The sequence below is a fragment of the Bacillus rossius genome, chromosome 1 (genome assembly GCF_032445375.1).
Source record: "Bacillus rossius redtenbacheri isolate Brsri chromosome 1, Brsri_v3, whole genome shotgun sequence".
NCBI classification, from domain to species: domain Eukaryota; kingdom Metazoa; phylum Arthropoda; class Insecta; order Phasmatodea; family Bacillidae; genus Bacillus; species Bacillus rossius.
In genome coordinates, this window is record NC_086330.1 from 224,846,402 (window position 1) to 224,866,492 (window position 20,091).

Genomic DNA, 20,091 nt, shown 5'->3' on the forward strand with positions numbered 1-20,091 from the left:
AAATAATTAGAGATGGGTCGATTCCATATTTTCTCGATTCCGATTCCGATTCCAAAAATTGCTTCAATTCCGATTCCACCAAAAAAATGGCCATGTGCCTAATCATTAAAGAATTTAAAGGAAAACTACAATATATGTACCATGATTCCAAAGAAACTTCTATTTCAAGACAAAGTTTTTAATGCAATTCTAATGAGAACTCAGCTGCTTCTATTATGCTAATTAATTCATAAGCAATGCAAGGTTATAATTTCATCAATTTCTAGAAATGAGAATTCAGGTGTATTTACAAAACAAACTGAAATATTAAAACAGTATGTAAATCAAAAATAGAATCTTATGGTACATTATGAATTTCACTGGAGTTCCCCAAAGCAAGGTAGGTCCTACTTATGTTGAGTCCCAAAATGTTTTAATAGGTTGGTTGTGGTCTTTGTTGGCCCATGAGATATTTTCGTGTTACAATAATTGCATATTGCAAATTTGTCATCGAACGGGTAGATTGTAAAATGTTTCCACATTTCAGACATGATTTTTTATTTTTAATACACAGTTTCACGTGTGTTTCTGCAAAAATGAGTTATATACAATACAGAAATACGTGTACTATACTATAGTAGAAATAAACTGACCTGATCTCTTGAAAAATAGTAATTGAAACCACGCGTGTTAATAGAAACAAAAGTGAGGTTACAACATGTCATAAAGTTTTCGATAATATGGAGGCTTTCGTTTTTCATCTCATGCAGTAAGTGCTCAGCCGTGTCTAAATGTACCATCTGTGTGTAAAGCAAACGGAAAAAAAGTTAATTAATCAGACATACTAGTTAAATATATTATTATATTAAATAAAAATACCGTGATATATTACGTGTTTTAACCCAATTTTAACCATTTTAAAACTTAAAACAAAATACAGTAAACTCTCGATTATCCGGGCCTGGATTATCCGGTTTTCGGGTTATCCGTGCTTGATTTTTTTATGAAGTTGTAAAAAAAAATGACGGGTGTAGCTACATCGCGACTGCGCTGCATTTTTTTTTTTTTTTTTTTTTTTTTTTTTACTGCTGTGTAAGAAAGCTATTTACCTGACCCTTCAGACCCTCGTTCCCCAGCCGCCACACCCGTCAATTTGTCACACTTTAAACCAAAAAGGAATGCCTTGACTGCTGCTTCCGGCTCAACTCCTTCCCCCCCCCCCCCCCCCCCCTTTTTTTTTTTTTTTTTTTTTTTCTTTTCAAGCATTCTTTTCACAGCGCCCCGCCACGCTAAAAAAAAGATGGTCCCTCTACCTCCTTTACCTATTGGAATATTGCATCATTAAAACCTGTAAAACTACACAAGAAGAGTGCTTTTTTTTTTTTTTTTTTTTTTTTTTTTTTTTTTTTTTTTTTTTTTTTTTTTTTGCCACGCACGCACAAAACGAGGTCTCACACACGCACAAAAGGAACAGGGCTCTCGTACACACGTACACACATTTGAGGGGGGGGGGGGATGGAGAGGGGGGTGATTTATGATTTAGGAATTTACCCTCTACCGCACAATGGGAGGGGGAGGGCTTCTTGAAACCGCAGAGCGAGAGAGAGAAAAGGAGCATGTTCGCCACCAGACACCTTCCTCCCCCCACACCACCACACAACAGCCTTCATTCTTTCTCGACAGCTAGCTGCGAGTCATGGTCCACAGCCCTGGCGCCAGCATAGCCACGGCCCTCTCTCGCTTTGCAGTCTTTGTTTACTGCATTAACCTTTTTTTCCTTCCAACTAACGGTATTTTTCCTTGTTTGAAGATGCCATTTAAATCACTCTTTCTTACGAAAGAGCCAACAAGGAAGCACTCGTAATAACCAGATTAGTTTAGGATTACTATTTACGTAGTCAAACTGACGGTGCATTTCAAAACTCTCGTAACTTCGAAGGTCTCGTAGTATCCCATACTCGTAGTTATGACTGTAAAGTGCACCCTAATTTTAATTGGCGGAATTAACAAGAAACAATATCTTGCCGCGCAAGGTTAAAAAATTAAAATGCAATAGCTGTAAGGGGAAAAAAAAGGTGTATAATATTGTGCTGTGGTTCAGACACTTATTTTGTAGTGACCCCGGTTAATAGGTCGTTAAAAGGGCGGAGGGAGATGCTGAGTTGAGACTGCCGTGCTCTCCCTCCCGTAGCAATAAAGGGGACAGAAGTATGGCGGCAACACAGTGCCAGCATTGTTTATGGTCCAGTGAGCTGGGACACGGTATACAAAGCCTTTGCTTGTACTCATAGAATTCTACTGAAGAGACACACTTTTGCCAGTAAATACACCATTTTTAAGTGGTGAAACGTATTATCCGGGTTTTTTTATGAGCATTCAATTATCTGGGCATCGGAAGGTCCCAATTAACACGGATAATCGAGAGTTTACTGTAAATTACGATAGATAGTATTGCTTTTGTTGTGTTGCACGCTCTGTTAGCTGTTTACAACGTTAAAGTATGGCGGACTCTGCTAGATGAGGTGATGTATTTGTAATTTTTTTATTTTCCTTTCTTTACGTATTGTGTAATTCAACACGAAATAAGTTAAAACACGGTTATGATTCTAGAGTTTGGAAAACAAATGTTTCGCTTGATCCTAAAACGACTTTTATAATGGAATTGTATAAGCTGAAACTGCAACCAATATAAACGTGATATAAGATAACTATTACGTAATTTACCGAATTTTTAATTCAAAGTGCAAGGTGAGTTACGTAAATATTGTGACAATATTCTGGCCGAAAAAAAACGGTAATTTTAGCAGGAATCGCTGGTTTCATTCAGGAAAAAACTTTTAATTATTAAGAGTGCTTAGTACCATACTAAATACAATACGATTCCTTGAAACTTGGCGGAAGAATCGACAGTTCCGATTCCTGGCAGAATCGGTGGGATCGAAGCACCGAAGAATCGACACGACCCATCCCTATAAATATTTAAAATAATCATCCATTCTGTTAAACTATGGAATTTGCACTATTAATTGTTCTTTATACACCATTCACGCTTACTTACGTGTCAGTGACTCAATTAGCTGCCTATTTTAAAAACCAATGAAACAAATATGGCGTCTTTCTGTTCACATCTCTCTGCTGAGACACGTTATAGAGTTGCACACATCGATGAACTATATCTGTGGAACCTTCAGCTGTTGTTTTGATTGAAAAACGTACTTTGTTTACAGATGTGACGAGAATATTATATATTTTCACGTATAATTTATTTTATAGTTAGAGATGAATATTATTCCACAGCAGTCTAAAAAAATAAATCATATGTGAATTGGACTTGAGTTGAGCCATTTAATGCTGCAGTTAAGTTGTAGTGAAGGACTATTTTCGTAAAGGGTTTTGCTATACTGCCGGTACCGGCACCGACATTTTAGCTGTGGTTCTCGGTGCTTGTTAAAATGCTGAGAACCGTAGGAACCGAGAACCGGTACCGACCCATCCCTAGTTAAATTATTATTGACGTAATTTATGCATGGAAAAAGAGATGTTGTGAGGGAGATAAAGACTAATACCGAACCGGGAATGAATCTGGCACGTTTCTAAACATAAAAAATAATTCATTGGGAGTTGCTATTTGCCATTTTCTCAGCAAAATACGATACTGACAATTATTTTACTCTAAGCCAATGTAAGTTGAACAAAGTATAATGAACATATTTGTATTATGGTTGAGGTTAGTTTTAATGATCAGGCATATAGGCTTATATAGGCTTAGGCTAAGCATGTGTGGGTTCTCATTATGCTAAGTTAACTCCAAGTTGATGTTATTGATTGTAGGCATTCTTTAACTTTTAGGCAATGTATGTATAGTAAAAGATTAGCTTAAAAACTCTTGAAATTTTTTTTACTATTTTTCGAACTTAGAATAATTTCATTTTTTCGAGTACGAATTCTCATATAACAAATGTTCGACTCGAATTCGAACTTTCAAAGCTTCGCCCACCCCTAGACTTCATAGTTACAAACATAAAACTAAGCACCATTTTAAACATGCAAAAAGTATTAAAGTTTTTTCACTACTTTCTCACCAAACAGTAACAGAAAAATCACGTGAACAATTCAAAACACTGCATATTTGTAACATTTAAAACTTGTAAATAAAAACTTTTTTGTCTCACAAATCAGTATTAGTAAGAAAAATAAATCTCAGTAACCATGGACTATACCGTCTATACCACCACAAAACACGTGACACTTCATTTGCGATGCCATTTAAAATAGGTGAACGTCATAGTTTCAACGGCGTACAAATCAATAGTCACAGTCAGTCTACCACAATGTGACACAGTAGCAGCTTGCTTGCTGTATGTATCTATGGCAAAACAGATGTTGCGACTCAAAAACAAAAACAAAAGGAAATAATGTTTCAGATATCAGATGAAATTATCAGAAATTGTATTTATAATATTGCTGAACTAAGTTACAGTGTACCTGGTTGCCGTAAACAATGAAATCTTGTGAATACAGTAAAACCCGTATAAGACGTCACGGTTTAACACGTTTTCCCGCCTAAAATGTCAGGATGATAAAGAACCAAAATTTTCTCATACACTTTACCTTAACAAAGCTCTTGTAATATGTTTTTAGGTTTTTTGATTTTCCCACTTAATAAGCACTAAAAAACACACAATGCTTCAATTTTTCAAAAAAAATCTTTCCCCCACACTTGCCTGAATGCAACTTTACCGTCGCCAAAGTTAAGTTGTACTATTGCATGTAGTGCACATAAGCACTATCATTTATTTCTCAAACGGTTTTTAACATAGCAAAATAAGACAGTCAGCGTTTAAATTTTGTTATACCACTACATATACAAATTTAAAAACAAGATAGAATATATTATGTATTTTACATTTCAATAAAAACAAAATTAAATACGTATTACATTTGGCGAACCACTGTAAACATAGTTTGTTTTGTTATTCGTGGGCCTATTACGTACCAAACTAATTTCACACCAATTAAGTTAGGAACTGTTACGGTGTTTAAATGAGTAAATACCTCTATTTCTCTAAAAATTTCGGCAAGGAACCAGGTTGGATTGTACGTTAGCCCGTAAATATTAAGATGTAAGTGTTGAGATTCCGTTACAAACATTAGCCTCTGCCATTTTGGTTGTGGTACCAACTTTACTTCCGTACGAAATGCTGCAGTTATAACAGCTTCGTAAAACGTTTTTACTATGTTAAAAACTATAAAAAAATAAGTTGAAACCATAAATTATAGTTTCCAAATTACCAAAATTTAATTTCTAGCACGTAAAATATGTATATAGATGTATTAAAGACTTAAATTGTTTGCAACTATTTGTAACATCAAAACAGTTGAAAACAGTTATTTTGGTGTGAGAAAAAAGTGAGGTTATTTTTCGAAGCTGTGTTTTTTTTTACGCAGAATTATTAGTGATGAGTCAAGACTCGAAAAATCGAGTGAGTCGAGTCGAGCCCGCGAAACTAAACTCGATCGAAAACCGAGTTGATTAAGATTGTGTCTTCGAGTCTCATCAAAGTTTAGTTTTTGGCTCGCCCATAATGTTGCACAATTTCCAATCGTGAAGGTACTTATACGAAACCATGCACTTTAAAATAAAATAAAATAAAATGTATTATTTAGGCCTACCTTGTGGAAAACCTCTAATCCTACACTGAAAACCTTGAAAACGAAGTCGGAAGATTATTTATTTTAGATTGTGTATAATCGCAAACAGTGCATCCCATCCTTCAATATGCACTTATTATATCTAATTGCAACAAAATACCTTTATTTAACTATAATGGAATTTAAAAATGCTCTCTAGATTCAGTCATGAACAAGACCATGAACATCGTCAATATTTGGGCAGGTTTGGAAGTAAATAATATTTACTACTAAACACTAGATAGCCGCCATTTAACGCCGGGCCAATGGCCTACGTAAGTCATTATACAACCAGGGAATGTTGCCACTTTGACAAATCGATATCAACAATAATTGAAATCTCCAACCAGTTTTCCATGGCCGAACGGAAAATTGAGGCTTTGAAGTTTATGTTTACACTTGAAAGTAATGTTTGCGTCGCTGGCATCGTATTAATCATAAACGGTTTAGTATTAGTGGAATGGGCCGACCTCCGTAGCGTAGTCGGATGCACATTGGCTTACAGTGCGAGGGGTTCTGGGTTCGAGTCCCGGGTAAGGCATGGATGTTAATTTACATTAAGAGATTTGATTGCTGCGATATGATACAGATTCAAATGATATAGTTCTGGTTGTAGGCGAAAGCCGTTAACCACACAAACAACTTTAAAAAAAATTAGTGGAATGGATATGTTTGTACGGCCTGGGACGTCACAAAGTGACAAACAGAAATCAAGAGCAGAGATTTGGGTATTTTTTTAAAAAATTGATCATCCGACAGCTAGATGCAAGTGCTGCAAAAAAATTTACAAGACTCCGTCATCATCAACTTCAAGTCTGATTCGTCACTTGGATGTGCATTTTCACTTAAAGTGTCAGTATGAAGATAAAAAAAAAGACAAAAAATCAAAATGTGTAGGTCAACTTTCAATAATTCAAAGTTTTGAGGCGAAATAAATGTTGCTGCATGACATTTTATGCTCAAAAACAATTACATCAAAAATCACACACATGCTTGCCTTGGACTATCAGCCCTTCTCAATTGTGAATGACTGTGGGTTTTGGGAATGAATAAATTTTCTTGAGCCTCGATACAGTATTCCAAGCAGGAAGCATTTCCTAAAGACGGTTGTGCCCAAACTCTACGCAGATACCCAGGGCACAGTTTCAGAATCGTTGCAGTGTGAGCTACAAACTGCTCAGTCTTTCTCATGGACATTGGACATATGGACTTCTAGAGCACAAGTACCTTTCATTTCACTGGCAGCTCACTACCTCAATGCAGAATTCTGTCTCCAAAACAGGACATTAGACTGTTCACACTTCCCAGGAGAGCACACTGGTGCTGCAATCTATGAGAAGATCTGTAATCTATGAGAAGATATGCCTTTTAACAGCTGACTGGAAAATTAGTGCTCTTCTCGTATCCGTACCCGTACCCGTTTATGTTGTTAGTGACAATGCCAGGAACAATAAAGCTGCTCTTACTGGCAAACCTGTTGAGCATTTATTCTGTGTTGCTCATACCTTGCAGCTTGCAATTGATAATGCTGTTACACAAGTTGGCATGGGCCAGATTTTAAAGAAATGTCGCTCCATCGTTGGGCATTACAAGCAAAGTACCAAGGCGAGTGAAAGACTCCATTCACGGCAATCCAAGTTGGGCTTACCTGAACACTCCCTCTGCCAAATGGTGGAGACGTGTTGGGACAGTGTTTACATAATGTTGGAGCGACTTCAGGAGCAGAAGGAGTCAATATCTGCAGATTTGCCAAACACTGTCAAAGATAGTCTTACAACACAGGAATGGCGACTAATTGAAGGCTACGTTACCATCTTGAAACCTCTTTTCTGGCAACGAAAGAGCTCTGCTGAGAAGATTCCCCCACTATTTCCATTGTCCGGCCTCTTCTGTTTAGCATAGAAGGATATTTAAAAAAACTACAGTAGAACCCCGATTATCCGCGACTCGATCATCCGATTCGCGGATTAACCGCGATTTATGTCCATCAAGTCCAATTTTTTAGTTACATATAACCAAAGATACAAAATGTATGTAAATGTTAAAATACTTTGCAAAATGTATGTTGGTCAAAGTACTTTGACTCAGTTATGTTTATATACACAGAAAGTTTTAAAAAAAATACTAGTACATACATACGTATGTAAATAATATTGTTGTGTTCCATGTTACGTGAATAGATTATACACTGGTGCGCGATTCCACGTCCGCATGACCGGACTGTACACTTCCGCGCGCAGCACGGCGCCGTGCCACAGAGATTACCCGGCGCATGGAGACAGTCCATTACATTAGTGTACGTTGTTGAAGCGTCAAGGTGGTGATAATTTTATGTATTGTAACAGTGATCTGCATTCCGACGGATTATACCGTAGTGTTGTGCGGAAGTGTTGAGCGTAACATTTCATCATGTCATCAAATGAACAGAAAAGAAAGCGAGTGGTACTGTCCATCGACAGCAAAACAAAATATTATAGAATGATTTCAGAGTGGAGAAACGATTGCAAACTTGCGACTGAGTTTGATGTCGGTAACACAACAGTGCGCGACATCATAAAAAATCGCGAAAAAATCCTTCAGTTTGCTTCATAGGCTGACACTTCTAGTGGATTAAATAAACGCAAGACGATGAAAGAATCCACATTTAGCAGCTTGGACACTTGTTTGTTTGAATGGTTTCAACAGAAAATGTCAGAGGGTGTACCATTAAGTGGCGTAATTTTATCACAGCAGACGTAAATTTTTTTAAAAAAACTAGGCTTGACAGAAGAACCATTTTCCTGTTATATTACTTCTCAGTTATTTTATGAGCACCGACTGTACGGAAGTGTGTGTGTTGCAGCTAGTGCTTGGCACGCAAGATAAATTCAGCCTATCACTTGCTGACGCGGCGCAGTGATACGACGGTGTTTGTTTATTTCAAAACTCAGCTAAGAGTGAACGGAGAATAGATATAACGACCCCTCACGGTTCCCGAGATTAGGGTCGTTATAGAGAGGTGGTCGTTATAAGATTTCCGACCCATCTGCAACACTAAGTCATAATAGGCCGTTTTTGCACTAATTCCACGTTCAGCAAGCTAAAAATAAAAAATCTAACATTTAAAATTCATATAAATAAAGGGGGATAAAAACACCGTGAATTATACGAGACAGAGACACCGTTTCAAAACCATCAAATCAAGTCTCAATGCTTTGGTATGAAAAATCTTATCTCGAAAAGAATTTTGAAGGCAGTCGTTCTGTAAAACAATAACCAGCCCGATGGTGTTACTGACAACAGAGCAATGAGCTAAGTGTGGCAGCGTCGCTTACGGGCGATGAAAAGAATGCGTGACCTTGGCAGCTATCAGCTGTCTTGGGCCCTCGGACTGGCGGGCGGCTAGTCACACACCTCGGTGCAACAACGACTCGCGTGCCCACGTCTCCGCACACGAAAGACTTAAAAACCACTGCTGCCCAAGCACTAAGCAGTCCGCTTCTATGTCAACAATGCACACGCACACAAATAATGTGTGTATATGTAATTTCCGAATGTCCACAGATGGCTGTCTGTGGTCTAATGACCTTTGAGGCAAGCATGACTCGGCTAACCGCGATTTTCTATTATCCGACTCACTCGTCCCCTTCATTAACACGGATAATCGGGGTTCTACTGTATTTGAGTGTGCATTCTGGAGAATATGGAAGTGGAATTACACTGGCAAGGGAACTCTCCAAGTCACTGGCCACTTGTTTTCAGTGTATCAAAGAAGTACAAACCTATATGCTAGCCTTTGTGCTTGACCCACGGTTCAAATGTGTTGTGTTTGAAAGTCATGAACAGCTGCTAGCAAAGAAACTGATAGTGGTGGAGGCCAAAAAAAAGCCAAAGCTGATGGACCCTCAAGGAAACTACAGAGTTCACAAACCATCAGCAAACATGTCTCCACAAGCATCTACATCTGCACATGACTGTGGGGGTGTTTTGAAAAGTCAGTAGAAGCAAAGCCTTGAATTGATCAGGTGGATGTGGTAGAAAATGAGGTAAGAATAAAAATTTATTCTTAGTAAAGACATAAGTTATTGCGAGTAAATCACGACACTTACTGTCAGGTCTTTTGTATTTTTTAGGTTGAGACAATCCTACAGGAGTCCTTAATAAATAGGACAGACGATGCCCTGGCATGGTGGAAAAACAATAAGACAAGGTTTCCACATGTAGCTTCTGTAGCCCAACATTATTTGGGAATACCTGCTACGTCAGTAGCTAGCGAGTGGCTATTCTCAAAAGCAGGTCAAGTGGTGACAGTGAAGAGGCAAAACCTGTCTCATAAGACAATTGAGGAATTAGTCTTCCTCCATAATAATTTGTAAAAACTTTTAGATAGCATGAACTAATGTGATTTTTGTGTATTCATCTTGAACATTTTACTTTTATATTTGTAATGTTAAATTTATGTACAGTAAGTCCTCTATTTACGTCGTACCGATTTACGTCGTTTCGGATTAACGTCGCTAATGTTTGAGTACTCATGTTTCAATTTAAGTTGTCGCCGATTCACAATAACGTCATTTACAATGACCGTAAATCTTTATTTTAACCAAAACACCGTATATAATTCGTTTATAATTCTTTGTTTCCTTCGGTAGTTAATTTATGCTATGTAGCGTAAGCTACACGTTCACCGCCTTATCTTATCATACATCATGAGGGACGCTTCCTGCTCTCCGCTGCTCTCCGCGCGGTGATGCAATACTACCAGCCCGCCCGCTCGGCCACTCACGTATCTCGCACGTAGAAGTGTTATCTACTTCCCGCAACGACACAGCATTTTCTCCTAAAGTCCATCCACGGTAACCTCCTACTTTTCTGAAGCCCTGCTTTTCACCGGATCTACTTTAATGTCACTATGTATCCTTCCGCCGTATGTAAACAAAAACATTGCCATGTGACAAATGTCAAATGGTTTGTTTACAATCACCAGCTGTCAAAACAATGTGTGTATGTATGTATATATATATATATATATATATATATAAAAGTAATTTGAATATGATCTAAGTATGCATGCATATGTTCATAACATTATTTATGATACCCAATGGTAAAAATATTAAAAAATAAGTTTGTTAGCTAAAGAAATAACATATAATTTAAAGTAAATTTTTAGGAGAATATATAAATTTACAACATTTATGTAAGCAATAAATATCATCATTTAGTACAGTTCAACACAGTTTTCTGCATCTGAAAAAAAAAGTATTGTAAATTATACATATGGCTGTCCATCTAAGCAATCTGGAAAAGACTAAGGATTGAAGGTTTAATAAAATTAACAAATTCAGATGAAAACATTTAAAAATGAATTTTCTTCTTTTATTTAATAAACCCCTACCATTTTGCCGGTTAAGGCCACAAATAAAAATATGGTTATGTACATTTTCCTGAGTATACTTATTAGACAAAATCATAATTTTATGAACAGTAAAATTGTGGTGAAGAATTGACAGTAATTTCTATACCACTTATATGCATTATTTATTTGTGGCCCTGGATGGGGACTGGCTTTTTGTTTTCCAAGTAAGTTCACTGAAAAATGAAGACACACAACAAAATAAAATGTTTCACATACACCTATACGAATCCAGAAATGAAATTTAATATTCATTTCATAATACGTGTAATATAAAGTTAATACATAAAGTTCCAGTAATCAACATACTTCATGGGAATGCATAAAAGAAAAAAAAAATGTTTCAAACCCCAATACTTACAGTTGCCCAGGTGTTTATTACATACAGACCTCAATAAGAACACCCGGGTAAATCATCAAGAGGAACTGCCAGTACTTCACTGTCTCCATCTACTTGCTGTGTCGTAACCTCAAATTCTTCGCTGTCACTGTCTTCACTTGAACTATCCTCGCCGAGGTGGATGATGAGTGGAGGAATGGTGCCGCTGTCTATGTGGACTTCTCTCTCCCAGTCTGCTTGAATTAGCTTCTCCACGTGATCCACACACCTCGCCCATCTAAAAAAATTAATGTATACAGTAAAACCTCTATATAAATGACCTGTTTATAGCAAAAACCACTCTATAACAAAATATGTTTGTTTCTGTCAAAACGGCATAGTAAACAATGCATGGCATGCTCTTTATTACATACAATTTTGAACTCACTCCACAAGAAAGTATTTTTAAACACAACAAAACTCGTTTAATGTGTTTTCCTCAACTATCAAAGCTATTATTTAATACTTGAAGTAACATGTTTTGTTTTATGTTATCTGAAAAAAAAAAAATTATAGTGGTTTATTCAAGATATAATAAAGCTGTAAATATTATATATGTTATCAATAAAGGCTTAGAATGCATATGATAAAATATTTATTTCATAAGTTTTGTGTTTGTTTTTGGTTAAAATTTGTCCCAGACAAAAACAGTGAGATATAGCGAAAATTTAATTTTTTGAATAGTTTTGATGATTTACTGTATATGTATTTCACTATAATAACATAACTTTTGAAAATACTAATGTGCAAGAACTACATGTGTAAATACCTATTCAAGTTCGCTAGATGAAAATATTCAAAATTCTCTACGTTGAAATTTTATCTGAATATTTAAATCTGCCTACAGCACTGAACCCACCATAACTTTAAAGTCATTGACACAAGATTAAGCATAACAGAAAGTAATATCACAATTACTAATAAATACAAAACTATTTATGGAAATGAAACAATTGCAAATGGACTGCAATTACAAAAAAAAAAAACCTTGCAAATAAGTCACCACTGTTAGATCTAGAAACTACACAGATATGTATGAATCACATGGGAATAAAATTACAAACACAAACACAAACACGAACACAAACACATACATGCAACACATTTTCAAAACGACAACTACACAAATTCAAACCACTTATTTTTACCAATTGTTTTAAAGCTGTATTACTGGTATATGAATATACACAAAATGATAATCACACTATACACACACTAGCACACAAAGTTATCAAAAGGAATGGTAGGACCAGGCTGCTAGGCAACAATACTTACGTATTATGTAAAAATGTATGGTAAGGGTTTTGCTGAAGCTTGAGGAATGTTCTACAGGAAAATAAAACAATTTCTACTTCAAAAGGAATACCCCATTGGTCATGCAACATGAAAATACCTCTCTGGTGTGGAAGCATCAAGAGCCTCTTTCCAGATGGCTGCAACTGCATCATTGTCAAATCTCTTGGCCCGCCCCACGTTACTATTGTAATGGTGTTTACATTGAGCCCAAACTAGTTCGATTGCATTATAGTGGCAGTGATAGGGTGGGAGTCGTAGAATTTCGTGGCCATAGTTACGAGCCAACTCGTCTACCTCATATCTGAAAAGTGTGTTAGAACAAGGTGTATACGTAATTTTTTGCAACTATCTCACTTTTAAAGAAATGCTGTAAAAAAAACGAAATAATATACCGTATTCGGGGCTTGTTTTGTTTAGCTATTCTCAGCAGCTCCACTTTCAACAAATTATTTTCATGTTTTATCCCATTCTTCTCCAGCCACGCGATCAGTGCAGCCTTGGTCCAGTTCGTTGTAGGTGTTTTCTCAACCTACGTTGTGCCAACATTTAACTAAATACTCAAGTAGCTGATAAGAATTCATGACAGTAGAACCCTGTTACAATTTTACTGCTTATAAAGTTTTCCTGCCTATAATGTATTATTTTTCAAGTCCAATATTTTCCCTATAAGGACAATGTATTTAATTCCTGGATATAATGTTTCACAAATTATGCGTTTCGTGCTTGTAATGTTCACTTCATAAAATTTTAGAAGACGAAAAAAATTAAAAGCCTTTGTCTATACTGTCTATGTATATGTGTATGTTAGCAGTTAACTGCCTGTTGACACCCTTGTAAAACAAATAAATTCATAAATTTTAAGCCATTCTGTGTGTTTTCAAATGTATTCACTTAAATCACATGTTCAAGTGGCAAAAGAACTGGACTTAAGCATTTCCACTGTAAACACTGTCGTGAATTATGACAATTATACAGAAATATGACAATTTTACAGCAATGAGACAATGTGTAAGTAAAGACAAAGCAGATAGAAGCTGGAAGCACCATGATGTTAAAGAAAAATTGTTTTTAGCTTGCTACAAGCAAATTGGAGCATCAAATATATCTTTATGCAGCTTGTTGAGTCCATTGGCAATAAATCCACACTAAAAAGTACTAAATTGAATTTCCTGCTTATGTTTTTTTTTCTTGTAGCCCCTTAAAAACAAATTATAACAGGGTTCTACTGTACTTATGCAAAGCAAACATGTGTTTTGGCATATTGTCGTAATGAATTTCTAAATTTAACAAAGCATGTTAGTTTAGTGACTAGAAATTTTTTTGAAAATATTATTTTAATTTATTAAGTAGGGCAACAGAGCATTCATAAAGTGGGTCCTTTTACCAAACAAGTAATTATGTCATTTTCAAATGCTGTTTGCAATAAAAAAATTTTATTTGGTATTTCAAACCCTCTACTAAATTAGTTTGCACTACAGTGTAATTCAATTACATTATATATATATATATATATATATATATATATATATATATATATATATATATATCTGTGTGTGTGTGTGTGTGTGTAATCAATTTCAGCTCAAACATTATAGTTTATAAAAATGTAGTGTAGGCATACTATTAAGATAACAATTATTGCTGGCAAAATGTATTAGTCTCGAATATTCGTACTTATACACAATAATAAACACATGTAAATTTTTCACATTACAATTTGAGCAATAAAAAGACACTGCTTTACCATTGCACATACCTGGGTGCTGTGATATGAAGCATTGTCCATTATGATGACACTGGGTTCCTCAAGATGCACCAACATGTCTTCAAACCACATCAAGAAAGTTTCCCCATTCATCTCGCCATGGTAGTCTGCAGTCTTCTGACCTGAAACAAAAAGTAATCCTGCTCCTGGCACAAAGCCAGTGCGCCCTCCAGCATTAACAACAATAAACCTTTTACCATCTCCAACAGTACGTCTCTTCGCAGATTGTAGACTCTTGTCCTGCCATGACTTTGATACAGTTCCTGAAAAATATATGAAATGGAAATGAAATACTTTGTATTGGACCACAGAACAAATTTTCAAATAAATTAATGCCTTGCCTCTCTGGAAAATCCATGTTTCATCAACAAATATGAAATTGGCACCTCTTTCTTTTTCTTCTTTATACTTTCTCAAGAAATCTATTCGCTGCAATACTATGTTTTCATTCTCTATCAAAGCTTTTCGTCCATCAACAGTTTTCCATGAAAATCCCATCTTCTTTAACAATTTATGAAGACTTGATCTTCCACCATAATAATCTATTTGTCTTTCCCTGATTTCTTTCAAAATGGTGTCGACTGTAACATTCAAACCTGTAAATTTATTGCATACATTAACAATACATGAAATAACAGAGGTACACAAAACTAAGCGAAACCACAACCCCGTAGAAGATAATTTAAGTGCACAATTTACATTTATTAAATAGTTTTAATAAACTTACATTTCAAAAATACTTTTAAATTAATGGTAAATATTTACTTGGGCGGTATTTCCGAAAACAAAAGTTAAAAATCCGAAAATACCTTTATTTTATGCTCTTCAACTTCCTCTTTTCATTAAAATCGGCGGAGATTAGAAATTCCAAATACTTTAGGAGATATCGAATTTTTAAATTTCAGCACAAAACCAGCGCATTCCTGTGGCGTGCGTGCACCATTGTTTCTTGTTTACGTACGAGTATCTATTTTTTTTATTGGATAATGATGTCACGTTTTTGTTCGTGATAGGCCAGAATTCAAATGAACTAATACGTGATTATTTAGTTCAATTATTGTTTAAAACGGTGTTTAATTACCGCCTCCAACTTAGGTGAGTTTTTAACGTTTCTAATTTTAAAGTCTTATTTGTTATTTTGATATTGTTGCCCAAGTAATAAGTAACAAAAAAATTTACGTGAGTTGTTACTGTACATCCTTTGTTACGGGTTTGTTAGGTAAGGTCAGTTACATTATAAATAATTTAAAACTAAAGAATAATTAAAATTAATTCACATTATTTTTAATATCACCTTAGTTTGAAAGTATTTATAATGTAACTGACCTGACTTAATCGACCATTTTAGTTTTAAAATATTAAATTAAAAAATTTGATATCTCCTAAAGTATTTGGAATTTCTTATCTCCGCCGCTTTTAATGAAAAGAGGAAGTTGAAGAGCATATGATAAAGGTATTTTCGGATTTTTAACATTTATTTTCGCAAATACCGCTCAACTACATATGATGAAATTTAAAAATTTGATATCTTCTAAAGTATTTGGAATTTCTTATCTCCGCCACTTTTAATGAAAAGAGGAAGTTGAAGAGCATAAAATAAAGGTATTTTTGGATTTTTAACATTTTTTTTCGGAAATACCGCCCAAGTAAATATTTACCCATTAGTATTTCAGCATTCAATTTAGCAATCAATAAGTTACAAGCTCTACACTGTGTTGTAGGTAAATGTTTTGTATCGTGTATCCCATGTGATCCCTAGATCTTTATGCATGAACCTGTACATCCTATTGATCGTGTGGTGCATGTTTTTTTTCATTTATTCAGATCAAAGATCCTGAACATAATCAAATATTGTGGTATAGCAAAAATAATTATCATAAGTTTAATAAGACATATATATTTTCATTATTATTCAACTTTAAATCATAACTCATTACTACATCACAGGTTTTTATTTTTGGTTTTGTACAGGATTTTTAAACGTAATAAATTAGAAAAGCAAGCATCATCAATCACAGGATCAATATTTGCAGGATCATGCGATCAGGATCAATGTATCGAATCGGATACGCGATACTAAACTTTTACTGTTTTATAACCTTCTGTTACTTCATACACTAACACACAGTTTGTCTGGCTAAGTTGTGTTTTCATATGATACTTCATTACAATGAAGTAGGACTATTGTTTATAAAATAACAATACCCCTATATTTTCTAAAGGGTTAGGCGGGGCATGACACTATTTTGCAATAGAATATATATTGTACTGGACCCTGCCACACAGTACAATTTAGCCAATTAAGTATCCAAATTTTTTTTTAATAACCATGCTTGCTTAGACCACAACTCACTAATTTGTAACCAATTACTGCTAAAGCGCACAACTGGATATTATTGATACTGGAAATAGTCATTATTTAACCTTCTGATACATCATAAAAGTTGAGGTTATTTAATATGTATACTGTGTATAACGATATAAACATTACTTGTAGTTTTAGAATGTAACAATTTTCTTTCTATCTTTAACCTAACCTTAAAAGGACGTTTACGTATTTAATATGTTGCACAATATTCTATATATCAATACCATATCAATAAAGAAACCTAACAAACCACCCAAAAATGTTAAGTATTTTTAAAGGACAGATGATATCGGGAAAAAAACTGAACCGGTCAATCTGCATATGGATATATGAAATGAATACAATTAAGTAGGGCCTACCCCAGTGATATCGAAACTACTCTTCAGTATCAAATTTTTACCTTCAGCGTACATCCTGTAAATTGCATTCCTGATTGCATTTACTGTGAAATCGTCGACTGTGTCAAGTGACTTTCCTTCCTGTGGCCTTTTTTTCCTCTTTTTTCCTGGTGTTGAAACTTCTTCAATGTCTTTCTTGTAGTACCTAACCAAAAAAAAAAACATTTGTCATATAACACTTTTCCGGGGACCCGTTCACAATACGCAGTTAGGCAGTGTTCCAAATATGGCATTTTGTCACAAATATTTGCTTTGTGGTCACTAAATGGAAACATTACAGACTTTGTCCACGAAATTAATGAAGTGTTTTTTATTTATTTTGTGATCTCCCAAACAGATGAAAAACTAATTAAATGCAAATTATAAAATCACTCCCTTATGTTATAGTTAAACCTATCATAAAGTTTATAAACATCGTTATAAACAAACGTGTATCACACCCATAAAAATACTTGAAAGTGCCTATATTGTTATTGTTAGGACCTGAGTAGGCCTAATATGATTTTAGGTTAAGTTTTCAACAGAGACGCCACATGGCGGTGTTGTCGCACACCAAAAAATATAAATTGGAAATAAAACACAAAAAACCTCGTGAGTTAAAACACAGGCCGACAATACTTAGGACACAGTCGATATTTTTTTTACGTGCATGAAAACGAAAAAAGCCTACTTACTTGAGAACAGTTGACTTTGCGATGTTGAGAAGAAACGCGGTCGTCTGCGTAACGTCACATTTCTTCAAGTCGCCTTTCCTAATTAAAAGATATAAGTTCTGAGCGACGTTAATGATGTCCATCTGACGCTGCGACGAAGTAGCTTTCCCCATCCCGGAACCAATTACCATTACAGCAATCACAAGAACCACACAAAATATCAAAACGATAACAAATTCCATCATTACAATAGTAGATAATAAATAATATAACAAAGTTAAAATACACAATATTAACACAAAATCCTGAAACACAAACTGTACGTTATTTCACGGTCAGTAATATAGTAAAACACACTGCAAAATGGCGTACAGACTGCAGACTGCTTAAAGAGCTGCTGAAAGCGGCTGAAAGAGAAAACAAACAAGTGACTATTAACATTATTAATGCGCGACCACGGTTTCGGCACGTAATATTTTTTTACCGTTAACATAACGTTTTTATTTCACCAGAGATTTAAAAAAATGTTCAAACTTAACAAATACCCAAACAAATTCTTAAATACACGCGGAAAGTCAAAAAATATATATTTTGGCTATGGAACTATTTCGTTCTAATCATTGCCAACACACCACTTCTCTCACTGTTTCATTTACACACATGCGAGATCATTAATATTAATAATATTGTACATAGATAGTTACTTTTTTTGTAAAATTTTATTTAACATCATTATACGGTAATTTAGTGTTAATGCATGTTTAATATGCATATGAAGGAAAGTATTTTTGCAAACGAACCAAACATGCTGCATCCTGGTGTGTTTTTTCAAAGGTTCGTTTAAAAAAGTAGGAGGTTACCGTGGATGGACTATACCCCTTTTCGTCCAACTCCTTGGCACTTCAGTAGAGGTCTAAAAGTAACTAAAAAAAGTGTACCCGTATGTATTCATTACTATAACAATTAGAACTCGTTACTTTCGTATCGTTACTTCTGATACCGCATAACATGCTATGTTATGTAACAGCAACGAATCGAGTCGTATTTCGTACGCGTACAGTATGACGTCGCGTAAATAATAATAAATCGAATATAAACAATTAAAAGTATTTGATAATTAACAGCTTTTGTTAACCAAGAAACAATAAAATCTCATTAGAGCAGCTTTATTATAATATCTCTTTTAAGATAAGAACAAAAAACGTGAAAATACGCGATGATAAAAAAACAAAAACATACATATTTCTAATTTGTAAAAAATACTTTCTTACGTTGTTTCTGTTCCAATCTCAAACTTTGTCTACACACACAATACCTTTAATAAACAGTAAAAAACTGGGACGACGAATTTCCAAATTATACTTTTCTTAATAAACAAACATCGTTCTTTGTAACGAATAAGCGCGCGCATGCGTAAAACATACGAAAAATGCGAGTAACGAAATGCATTCGTGTGTAACGTTTCGTTACTCGTTACTAGATGCCGCACCCGTTACTCAGTAACGAATACATACGGTTTGCTACAGCTCTACACTTCAGTCGCTATGATATCATTGAGTTGGCCGGAGTTTTAAACGTGCCGTTGTTAACTTTATCGTGATTAAATGCGTTTGTAGTAGGCCTACAGTATCAGCTCACTGCAATTTATGATTTTTTCTTCATAAGATGTCTTCCAAACGACTATATATCTGTTTTTATATTTCAATCAATAAAGGTAATAAAGCAGCTGGTTAAATAACCATTCTATAAAGCTGAGAAGTACTAGTTGGACTTGTTTCCCACGCTGTCGGTTGTAATTTGCTGATAAAATTGCCCGTTGTCACGTCTGTATGCCAGCGCTTCCGGCCGACCTTGGGCCGTGGTCGGCGGGTGGCATGAAACATGGCTCATTTTGCGTCGTTTCTATTTACGTCGCGGTTTTCAGGAACGTAACCCCGACGTAAGCCGAGGACTTACTGTATGTTATTTTTAGTGGTCTTTTGAGAAATTAGAACAAATTCAAAGAAACTTTATATTAGAGGGAAGCATTTTTTTCATATTTAATTACATATATTATATATGTATATTTAACTTATATTTATTTTGCTCATCATTCTGCCACTTGAACCTCGCTAAGTTCGACTCATCTCGACAAATTTCCATGAGTTCGGCTCGAGTTCGACTCGAA

General features: G+C 35.1%; 2 protein-coding genes across 13 annotated transcripts in view; one reads left to right on the forward strand and one right to left on the reverse strand.

Annotated features, from left to right (window-relative positions):
- The window catches only part of LOC134527327 (calcium-transporting ATPase sarcoplasmic/endoplasmic reticulum type), a 337,718-nt gene that overhangs the window by 147,021 nt on the left and 170,606 nt on the right, over positions 1 to 20,091 (forward strand). The window lies entirely within an intron of this gene.
- On the reverse strand, positions 10,725 to 18,270 carry LOC134527328 (uncharacterized). Of its 4 annotated transcripts, XM_063359906.1 has the most exons (6): positions 17,946 to 18,270; positions 17,274 to 17,416; positions 14,847 to 15,101; positions 14,703 to 14,768; positions 14,497 to 14,627; positions 10,725 to 11,682 (listed from the first exon to the last, which is right to left on the reverse strand). In XM_063359906.1, exons 1-6 carry the CDS (start codon positions 18,167 to 18,169, stop codon positions 11,569 to 11,571), a joined length of 933 nt encoding a protein of 310 aa, XP_063215976.1. In that variant the 5' UTR covers positions 18,170 to 18,270; the 3' UTR covers positions 10,725 to 11,568. The 4 variants fall into 4 exon arrangements, with proteins under 4 accessions (XP_063215976.1, XP_063215975.1, XP_063215974.1 ...); XM_063359905.1 differs by having other exon boundaries at positions 14,497 to 14,768; XM_063359904.1 differs by having other exon boundaries at positions 14,703 to 15,101.

Excerpts from the sequence above, each read along its gene's own strand:
- LOC134527328 (XM_063359903.1), bottom strand. The coding sequence starts at position 18,169 with ATGATGGAATTTGTTATCGTTTTGATATTTTGTGTGGTTCTTGTGATT. Across the intron at positions 17,417-17,945 it reads GCAAAGTCAACTGTTCTCAA|GTACTACAAGAAAGACATTG; the intron begins GTAAGTAGGCTT and ends TTTTTTGGTTAG. Across the intron at positions 11,683-14,496 it reads CTTCATATCACAGCACCCAG|ATGGGCGAGGTGTGTGGATC; the intron begins GTATGTGCAATG and ends TAATTTTTTTAG.